The sequence below is a fragment of the Ostrea edulis genome, chromosome 9 (genome assembly GCF_947568905.1).
Source record: "Ostrea edulis chromosome 9, xbOstEdul1.1, whole genome shotgun sequence".
In the NCBI taxonomy this organism is placed as follows: Eukaryota; Metazoa; Mollusca; class Bivalvia; order Ostreida; family Ostreidae; genus Ostrea; species Ostrea edulis.
In genome coordinates, this window is record NC_079172.1 from 68,039,370 (window position 1) to 68,051,394 (window position 12,025).

The 12,025-nt window shown below is 34.3% G+C and overlaps 1 protein-coding gene across 1 annotated transcript; it reads left to right on the forward strand.

The window, feature by feature from the left end:
* Window positions 1–6,370: 6,370 nt before the first annotated feature.
* On the forward strand, window positions 6,371–8,465 carry LOC125659105 (complement C1q-like protein 2). Its single transcript, XM_048890652.2, has 2 exons — window positions 6,371–6,554; window positions 7,881–8,465. Exons 1-2 carry the CDS (start codon window positions 6,440–6,442, stop codon window positions 8,312–8,314), a joined length of 549 nt encoding a protein of 182 aa, XP_048746609.2. The 5' UTR covers window positions 6,371–6,439; the 3' UTR covers window positions 8,315–8,465.
* Window positions 8,466–12,025: the final 3,560 nt, after the last annotated feature.

Genomic DNA, 12,025 nt, shown 5'->3' on the forward strand with positions numbered 1-12,025 from the left:
TCCTTTATCTTTATTGTCAACATTGCCTTATTCTTTCATTAGAATTATCTTACCGGAGATCTGGTGCTCGTTCTTTAGATTTTCCATAATAGGAAACAGATGACAAAAACGACAATAGAGGACCTCATCAATTGACTTGTTTCAAACTGACATTCTGTGTTTAGGAAGAACAAAAACCTTTTCTTCAAAAACATAAAAGACTACCTGTGGTAACACACTTTAACATTCAATAATTTTACGTAATTCATAGATGACAATTATTTAATCATCCGTAATATCCAATGCTCATCTACACGCGTACAATTGAAAGATCATTTAATTTTCATGGGCTGTCATTTACACATCTAGTTTTCGAAACAGGTGTAGACTATAATGTTACAAGCTTTTTGTCGACATGAATAAATAAATTGACTATGGTATTTACACCTTTCCCCTCAAAAAGGCCAAATTGAATTCAAAATGACGCTTATGACGATCCCTACAATATGTGAATGATTGAAAATCAACAAATAATTTTTCAATTCAATAAAATTATTGAATAATACAAGTTACCTTCATTCATCACTTAAACTTTCAATAAAACCTTCTATAATCTTGCTTTCTACAGTTTTGTACCCAAGTATTCAAAGCCATGAAGTCTTCTGTACTGCTTTCCGTGGTCCTGATGGTCGCCTTCCTGGTCACTGTAAGCGAATGTGTGAAGGATGAAGAACCGGAAGTCAGAGATCTAAAAGCAGACTCTTCCGGTAGCATTATTTTTAGGACCTGGTGGACTGTGTAAAGCAAATACGTTTGATAATATCTTGAATAAAAAATAATTAAGATATTTAACATATATATACTTTGCACAAACTTATTTGCTCCATGAAAATCTTGTGTTAGAATTCAGTAAATACAACGGATAAAGTTGTAGAAAATTTCTTCAGTTGTTAGGAATATTGTTAAACACTGCGGACATTTATTTCAAACTTAACAAACTGGCACGTGTGTGATGTATACTATCAAATACATAGAGATACATTTCTTAGGAATAAGTGTGCTGGCCCGTGAATGTCAACAATTTGCAAGAATTCACTCTTTCAAGCGTAAATTATACATTCGCTGTCGTTCCAATTTTACATCTTTGTAAGATCTGAAATACATGGTAGAGCAGATGTATGTTGAACATCACTGATATTACATGCACTGCACCTTCATTTAAGATATTCTTACTACAAAACGTAGCTACTTTGTGTTAGCTTCATATATTCATTTTCGAACTAATTTCTTACTATGAAAAATTGACTTGTGAGGTATAAAAACAACTAATGATGTAACATCGGGAGAAACATTTCCGACACTATTAGCGTGTATTTATATTGAAATGTATATTTCATCAATGGCATGATTTTGTAATTCTTATACTCCTAGTTACCTTTATCGTAGCATTGCTATATTACTAGTAAATTTCCCATTAGCTATATAAAACTTATATACGATACCAATTTTGATGCACCAGATGCGCATTTCGATAAAAAATGTCTCTTCAGTGATGCTGAAGTCGAAATTTTAGAAAATCGAAATAACAATAAACTTGTAAGAGCTAAAAGGAAAAATAGAGTGCCAAAAACTGGTGCCAAATTCGTCCGAGGATAAGAACTATGCATGAGGGAGATAATCCTTAATTTTGAAATGAATTTCTCCTTACAATTGTTATTCAGCGACTTTAATCTCAAGACCCTTTATATACTAATCGAAAGTAATGTTTGAGCAACAGTATTATAACTATCACTGTTCGTTGTCTTCACCTTATATGTCTGTGTGTTTCCCATCTTTAGATGTTATACTAGGAGTATCATGTTTTTATTAACCAAAATATGACTAAAGGAGAAACCGAATTTCCTAATCATGCCTCAAAGAAATAATTAAACTTTTAAAAACAATTTAAAAACCACTACAAAGACAAACCAGAACATTCTAAAACGAGGCTGATAAATCCCTACATAGACAAACTGAGGTACTCTAAAACGAGGCTAATAAACCTCTACAAAGATAAATCGGGGTATTCTAAAACGAGACTAAAACATCTATAAAGACAAATCGAGTTTTTCTAAAGCAAGGCTGATAAACTACTACATAGACAAACCTGAATATTCTCAAACGAGGCCAATACACCAGTACAAAGACAAATCGTGACATTCTCAAACGAGGCCAATACACCAGTACAAAGACAAATCGTGACATTCTTAAACGATGCCAATACACCACTACAAAGACAAATCGTGACATTCTTAAACGAGGCCAATACACCACTACAAAGACAAATCGTGACATTCTCAAACGAGGCCAATACACCACTACAAAGACAAATCGTGACATTCTCAAACGAGGCCAATACACCACTACAAAGACAAATCGTGACATTCTCAAACGAGGCCAATACACCACTACAAAGACAAATCGTGACATTCTTAAACGAGGCCAATACACCACTACAAAGACAAATCGTGACATTCTTAAACGAGGCCAATACACCACTACATAGACAAATCGTGACATTCTTAAACGAGGCCAAAACACCACTACAAAGACAAATCGTGACATTCTTAAACGAGGCCAATACACCACTACAAAGACAAATCGTGACATTCTTAAACGAGGCCAATACACCACTACATAGACAAACCTGAATGTTCTCAAACGAGGCCAATACACCACTACAAAGACAAATCGTGACATTCTTAAACGAGGCAAATACACCAATACAAAGACAAATCGTGACATTCTTAAACGAGGCAAATACACCACTACATAGACAAACCCGGACATTATAAAACGAGGTTTATAAAAACAAACTACAAAAACAAACTGGGACACTCTAAACCAAGACTATTAGAGCACTATCAAGACAAACCAATATATTCTAAAACGAGGCTGATCAACCGCTACATATACTACAAAAGCAAACCGAGGTATTCTAAAACAAGGCTAATAAACCACAAAGAAAAAATCGGGGGTCTGTGAATTACTGAGGTACTGTCTCAGCACTATGTAATGGTACTTTACTCAGTTACTCAGAGTCGTCCACTTCTGCTTCATACTTAGATATTTTATTGAGAGTAGATATTAACGGCAAACTAACAACTCAACTTTATGACAAACGAGATGATTTCAGCCTCTCCATCGTCAACTTGCCATATTTATGTAGCAATATTCCATTATCACCTGTATATGATGTTTATATATCTCAACTGATCTGATTCACAAGAGCTTGTTCTGGGTATGGTTTGTTTTTAAATCGAGGCAGGCTACTGACAAACAAGTTGATGGTGCAGGGCTTCAACAGTCTCGTTTAAAGTCAGCATTTCACAAATTTTATACAACCTAGCATTGGGTCATCTGCTGTGTGACTTGTTTTATACCGATTTTTAGGTCGTTCTTGACACACTGATTTTGATTACGGACAACTCTGTTTACCTGATCGGGATATGAGGCTCACGGCAGATGTGACCGTTCGACAGGGGATGCATATGCTTACTCCTCCTAGGCACCTGATCCCACCTATGGTATATCCAGGGGTCCGTGTTTGCTCAACTTTCTATTTTGTATTGCTTATAGGAGTTATGAGATTGTTCGCTACCTTCACCTTTCATTCAGTAGAACACTGCCACAGGGAGCTAGTGAGAACAGTTCGCTTTCACAAAATGTCGTATATCCAATACAATCTTTATCATTTTCTTCCCACAGGGTATAAACATCACTTTGTTATAAGTGTGAATTCGTTCTAAGCGTTTTCATTACAAGCATGTTATACTTTACTATTACACTAATAATCCCACAGGTAACTGAAGTGTGGATAGCTTGTATAGATCTCAAATATGTAGATAACCCCCTCTAGAATGAAATTATTTTATACATAAATAAAAATGTTTTCAAAATATGTTATTTCCCCACCGGTTACCCTCATAATCCGTTCTGAATACTCAGTTTGTACCTTCTGTAACCTTTAGAGATGACCACTTCTAACATACTAATATATGTAAAGGTGTGCAACAAATCATGCAAACAAACAGGGGGCTACCTACTTCGAGACCGGTTCACAGGGTATCAATCAACTTTATTGAAGGAATTTCTGCAAATATATCGTCAGGCTAATGGAGTTCTATTATATGTATTTCATCTAAATCCCATGCCATTCGTTTATTTGTTGTATTCTGCCGTTTAATTCATCGTACTCGAGCTTTTATGTCCGTTGACAGCCTTAAAGGAGGTTGTGACACCACCTGGCGTCTCGCGTTATCTGATTCGTTCTTCAATCTTCCGACCACCTCTGCCTTTTTCTTAGCAATGAACAAAAATATATGATAGAGCTATTTAAATTTGTCAAAGGCGCATACTTTTAAAAACGAAAATGACTAATAAGAATATCAACGCATATCATTTCATGGTAAAAAGCTAGTTTGAAGGATAACTTTATAGAATTAATTATTTGAAGATGATAATCAATCGAAATTTGTTTCACCTAAAATGCTTATCTCAAGTATAATTTAGAAAGATGAAGCAAGTGCAAGCAAAAATAGATAACGCGAGACGCAAACATATAACACGAGATCGTGTCTAGTTATTTTGTTTTTCTTACAAATTTTGCGTACGCGATTTCTCAGATATATTTTTGTGAAATTTTCAGGGATGGTTGATATTTACTTCCTGTACTCGATAATTGGTTTTTTTTAAATTATTTTGATTATGTTAGTTACGTCAGATATTGACGTTTTCTCGATTTTCAGAGGGTCACATTGTCCTTGAGTGTTCTCGGAAACAAGATATCAACTTGAAATTTTCAGCGATTTTAGAGGATACTTTATAGATGTGACATAGCATATTGCGATTTCTCTGATACAAAAGGCGTCGGATCTCCATAAGGCTTTAAATTGCGCGACAAATTTTTCATGCAATTTTCATACATTTTCTTTAATATCATTTTATCCAAAAATGATTTATGAAGACATATATAACAAATGTTGTAGATAATTTCCAGTTTTGCTTCACACTATCATATTTTAAGGACCATATCCTCCATTAAAGGGTCAAGAGGGGTCAAAAGTTTATAAGATGATAATGAGTTTTGCTTATTTCATATAAGTTTCATTTTGTATTTACCAACACTGTAAATCCGAGGGAAAATGTACATGTACATCAGATCGTGAAGTGTACTGATTGAAATTATACATTGGTATAGCACCCATGAAAACAAAACGTCAATCATTATAAAAATATTAAATGTGTACCCATCAAAGTGAGACAAAACCGGATATTTAAAAATTATCCATATTCAAAGTCACTAAGTAATCCATTTATTCATCAATTTACATACTACAATTTAAATTTATATCCAGTAAGTGTGCACATGTACAAGCATTTGGCATAGAGAAGAGCATCATTTTACAAACCTTCGGATTGGAGACGTGTTTTGGACGCGTGCGCAGAACAATATACCTCTCCTCAGGGATCTATGTAGTGGCGAAAACTTGAAGCTGTTATTGAAAGGGAATTGAATCGTAATGTTTAAACGGATACATCGTATGGACAGTGAATACTAAGTTTACAACACAACCTTAACAAGATAGATTGATGAACACAATATACAATCGCTCATACTGAAAGGTGAAGAAGACAACACAATAAAACTTTCTTCTCCAAAAATGCTGAATATTATCAATATTCACAAAATAAGATAAATACATTCCTTGGTTGCCAATCATTAATAATTTCGTTCAAATCGTAGAGAATCTAAAAGTTTCAACTACATCTGTTATCAGTCTTGAATTTTATCAACAAAACACAATGCCCGTGGACATGTAGATCTCCGTTATTTTGATAAGCAATATTGCCTTATCATTCTTTCGTTAGAAAGATCTTACCGGAGATGTGCTGGTCTGTCTGTAGATTCGTCAGAATAGACAACAGACCTACCCAATTGATTTGTTTCAAGGTGACATTTGGGAATAACAAAAACGTTTTCTTCAAGAACATAAAAGACAACCTGTGGTAACACACTTTAACATTCAATAATTTTATGTAATTCATACATAACAATTGTTTAACAATTCTTTAATATCCATTGCTCATCTACACGTGTACAATTGAAAGATCATTTTGTTTTCCTGGCTGTCATTTCGAAACAGGTGTGAACCATAAAGTTACAAGCTTTTAGTCCACATGAATAAATAAACTGAATATGGTATTTACACCTTCCCCCTCAAAAAGGCCAAATTTCATTCAAGATGACGCTGATGACGATCCCTAAAAACGTCAATAATTGAAAATCAACAAATAAGTTTTTAATTGAATAGATGATATCATATAAATTTATTGAATAATACAGCGTGTTACCTTAAACTTTCTATAAAATGGTCAAGAAAATTTTTTTCTACAGTTTTGTACCCAAGTATTCAAAGCCATGAAGTCTTCTGTACTGCTGTCTGTGGTCCTGCTGGTCGCTTTCCTGGTCACTGTAAGCGAATGTCAGAAGGATGAAGAACCGGAAGTCGGAGATCTAGAAGCAGGCTCTTCCGGTAAGATTGTTTTAAGACATTCTTAACTGTAAAGAAAAGGCTGTTGATGATATTATGAATAAAAAAGAATTAAAATGATGAAAATATGTATAGGTACTTTGCACTAACTTATTTGCTCCATGAGAATTTAATAATTACAACGGATAAAGTTGTAGAAAATTTCTTCAGTCGTTAGGAATATGGTTAAACACTGCGGATATTTATTTCAGACTTAACAAACTTCCACAAGTGTGGTGTATACGATGAGATACATTTATCAGATTTAGATACATTTCTTAGAAATAAGTGTGCTGCCCTGTGAATGTTAACAATTTAGTAGAATTCACTCTTCCACATGTAAATCATACATTTGCTGTCTTTTCGTTTGTAATGTATTATTTTACATCTTTGTAAGATCTGAAATACATGGTAGAGCAGATGTATGTTGAACATCACTCATATTACACGCACTGCACCTTCATTTAGGATATTCTTATTGCAAAACGTAGCTACTTTGTGTTAGCTATTTCATATATTCATTTTCAAACTAATTCATTTCTATGAAAAATTGACTTGTGAGGTATAAAAAGAACTAATGATGTAACATCAGGAGAAACATTTCCGACACTATTAGCGTGTATTTATATTAAAGTGTACATTTCATCACTGGTATGATTTGTAATTCTTACACTTTTAGTTACCTTTATCGTAGCATTGCTATATTACTAGTAAACTTCCATTACCTATATCCTTACAATTTTTTTCCAGCGACTTTAATCTCAAGACCCTTTATACACAAATCAATAATAATGTTTGAGCAACAGCATTATAGCTATCACTGTTCGTTGTCTTCACCTTATATGTCTGTGTGTTTCCTATCTTTAGATGTTATACTAGGAGTATCATGTTTTTATTAACCAAAATATGACTAAAGGAGAAACCGAATTTCCTAACCATGCTTCAAAGAAACAATTAAATGTTTAAAAATCAATTTTCTACTACTTATATGATCAACCTTATCTTTTGTGCCTTAATGCAGTTCTGCATTTATCAGTTTGAAATAAGTAAACATCACAAATTTAATGTTTAACATTTAGAAAGTATCAGTAAGGTAAAATGTTCTTTTGGTTTCTTTAATATGCAGTGTTTCAATGTTCTTTAATTAGACTACTTCATTAAAGTTTCATCAACATTCTACATCATAATTAAAATTCTTAGACACAACATTTATCTATATTTCAATTTAGAAAATTGTAGATTTTTTTTTCGACTGTTTTTCTCATTTCAAAATCATTGTATATAAGGTTCGCAATTTGCCAGTCAGTTTACTAATCTTTATATTTACAGAAACCAACGTCCTATCAAAACGACACATTTTCCACCTATTTCCTAAAAGGCAGTCCTTCTACGTTCGATTGTCTCGCCCTCAAACGAATTTAGGAAAAAATGACATCATTTGCTTTGACAACGTGGTATCTGACAGGCAACACCTCTACAATACGAGAACTGGGAAGTTCGTCTGTCCTCGCTCTGGTCATTACGTCTTCACCTGGACTTTGATGACCCATCACAAACGCTGGGTTGTTTCAGATTTGGTTGTTGGGGGTGAGGTCAAAGGAAAACTGACCGTGGACAGCGATGAGCATTATGAATCCGGGTCAACAACTGTCGTGGTGTACGTTCGTAGAGGGGCAACTGTCTACGTCAGGAATATCGGCGGTGATGGTAAAATAGAGGCTGAGGTGAGCAGCTTTGCGGGATGGAGATTATCTAAAAAGTAGCAGGACGATGGATACTGCCACGGCTACTACTGGTCTTTGTGCAACCAGCAATTACTAACATTTTCAAATCTAAAACTCTTTTCTTATCATCCAGTTTATCTTCCATGTCGTCAGTTGCTAGTTTGAAATATCAATAAATATAAAACATGAAGTGTGTGACTTTTTTCGAAGTGTTCGATAAAAATGAGTGAAGGGCTGTATATTCTGTTTCCCTGCGGAGGTGGGATCAAGTGTCTGGAAGGAGTAAGCATTCCCTGTCGACCGGTCAAACTCGCCGTGAGCCCTTTGTCTTGATCATGTATGCGGAGTAATCCGTAGTCAGAATCAGTATGCCAAGAATGGCGTAAATTCAATATAAAACACGTCAGACAGCATTTGACCCAATAATAGGTTGTATAGGCAAATTAGATCATAATAACGACTATAGAATTATAATACGTCAAACTAAAAATATAAAACAAGAAGTGTTTATTCAGGTAAAGACACAACATGAATACATAGATATATTAAAGTATAACAAGTAAAATTATCACATGTTTGAAAACTATAGCAGTATGTGGAACACATAAAATAAGCTTGTATTTAATTAATATCAGCATATAGAGACATTGACTCGAAGATAACACACGAAAGATGTTATAAACTTATTTCCAATGGGGGTGTTCATGATATATACCAAAACTTGTCTTAGGATACAATTTTCATCAAACTTTCAAAATTCAATAAAAGAAGAATGAATCTGTATGATGAACATGTTAAACAAGTGATAGTAATAATATTAGTCATACACGGTTATGTTTCTTGATGGTTCTGAGAAAAACTAAATAGTTCTTTGGATCTTCTTATAATTCTTTGTAAAAAAAAATTTTTTTTTTTTCCAGACTTTATATGCATCTTACAATAAACCTTGACTCAGTAGATCAAATTCATGATACAAGATGCGAAAATATTTGCATGAAATTGTTTTACTATTCTAGAAGACTTGTTTGGTGGAAATGGTTATTCTATGTGTTTTTAAGATATTGAACTTTTTATCTTGTAAACTCACCTTTCTAAACTAAACAAAACTAAACAACAACTACATAGACCAACCGGGTTGTTGATAACGAGGCTACTAAACCACTTCAAAGACAAATCTGGATATTTTAAACCGAGGCTAATAAACCACTACAAAAGAGAAACCTGGACATTCTAAAACGAGGATAAAAATCACTATAAAGAAAAATTGGGTAATCTAAAACGAAAATAACAAACTGGGACAATAAAAAACGAGGATAGTAAACCACTTCAAAGACAAATCTGGATATTCTTAAACGTGGCTGATAAACCACTGCTTAGACAAACCTCGATATTCTAAAACGAAGCTGATAAACTATTATAACGACAAATCGGGGTATCCTAAAACGAGGCTATTAGATTACTACAATGACACATCGGGGTATTCTAAAACGAGGCTATTAGACTACTACAATGACACATCGGGGTATTCTAAAACGAGGCTAATAAAGCACTATAAATAAGAATCGGAATATTCTAAAACAATGCTGATCAACAATTACAAAGACAAATCGGAGTATTCTAAAAACAAATCTAATGAACCACTACAAAGACAAACCAGAACATTCTAAAACGAGGCTGATAAACCTCTACATAGACAAACTGAGGTACTCTAAAACGAGGCTAATAAACCAATACAAAGATAAATCAGGGTATTCTAAATTGAGACTAAAACATCTATAAAGACAAATCGAGTTTTTCTAAAGCAAGGCTTATAAACCACTACATAGACAAACCTGAATATTCTTAAACGAGGCCAATACACCACTACAAAGACAAACCCGGACATTATAAAAGAATATTGATAAAAACAAACTACAAATACAAACTGGGACACTCTAAAGTAAGACTATTAGACCACTATCAAGACAAACCAGTATATTCTAAAACGAGGCTGATCAACCGCTACATATACAAACTGATGTACTCTAAAAGGAGGTTAATAAACAACTACAAAAGCAAACCGAGGTATTCTAAAACAAGGCTAATAAATCACAAAGAAAAAATCGGGGGTCTGTGAATTACTGAGGTATTGTCTCAGCATAATGTAATGGTACTTTACTCAGTTACTCAGAGTCGTCCACTTCTGCTTCATACTTAGATATTTTATTGAGAGTAGATATTAACGGCAAACTAACAACTCAACTTTATTACAAACGAGATGATTTCAGCCTCCCCATCGTCAACTTGCGATTTTCATGTAGTAATATTCCATTATCACCTGCATATGGTGTTTATATATCTCAACTGATTTGATTCACAACAGCTTGTTCTGGATATGGTTAGTTTTTAAATCGAGGCAGGCTACTGACAAACAAGTTGATGGTGCAGGGCTTCAACAGTCTCGTTTAAAATAAGCATTTCACATATTTTATACAACCTAGCATTGGGTCACCTGCTGTGTGACGTTTTTTATATCGATTGTTAAGTCGTTCTTGGCACACTGATTTTGATTACGGACAACTCCGTTTACCTGATCGGGATATGGGGCTCACGGCGGATGTGACCGTTCGACAGGGGATGCATATGCTTACTCCTCCTAGACACCTGATCCCACCTATGGTATATCCAGGGGTCCGTGTTTGCTCAACTTTCTATTTTGTATTGCTTATAGGAGTTATGAGATTGTTCGCTACCTTCACCTTTCATTCAGTAGAACACTGCCACAGGGAGCTAGTGAGAACAGTTCGCTTTCACAAAATGTTGTATATCCAATACAATCTTTATCATTTTCTTCCCACAGGGTATTAAACATCACTTTGTTATAAGTGTGAATTCGTTCTAAGCGTTTTCATTACAAGCATGTTATACTTTACTATTACACTAATAATCCCACAGGTAACTGAAGTGTGGATAGCTTGTATAGATCTCAAATATGTACATAACCCCCTCTAGAATGAAATTATTTTATACATAAATAAAAATGTTTTCAAAATATGTTATTTCCCCACCGGTTACCCTCATAATCCGTTCTGAATACTCAGTTTGTACCTTCTGTAAGCTTTAGAGATGACCACTTCTAACATACTAATATATGTGAAGGTGTGCAACAAATCATGCAAACAAACAGGGGGCTACCTACTTCGAGACCGGTTCACAGGGTATCAATCAACTTTATTGAAGGAATTTCTGCAAATATCTCGTCAGGCTAATGGAGTTCTATCATATGTATTTCATCTAAATCCCATGCCATTCGTTTATTTGTTGTATTCTGCCGTTTAATTCATCGTACTCGAGCTTTTATGTCCATTGACAGCCTTAAAGGAGGTTGTGACATCACCTGGCGTCTCGCGTTATCTGATTCATTCTTCAATCTTCCAACCACCTCTGCCTTTTTCTTAGCAATGAACAAAAATATATGATAGAGCTATTTAAATTTGTCAAAGGCGCATACTTTTAAAAACGAAAATGACTAATAGGAATATCAACGCATATCATTTCATGGTAAAAAGCTAGTTTGATGCATAACTTTATAGAATTAATTATTTGAAGATGATAATCAATCGAAATTTTTTTCACCTAAAATGCTTATCTCAAGTATAATTTAGAAAGATGAAGCAAGTGCAAGCAAAAATAGATAACGCGAGACGCAAACATATAACACGAGATCGTGTCTAGTTATTTTGTTTTTCTTACAAATTTTGCGTACGCGAT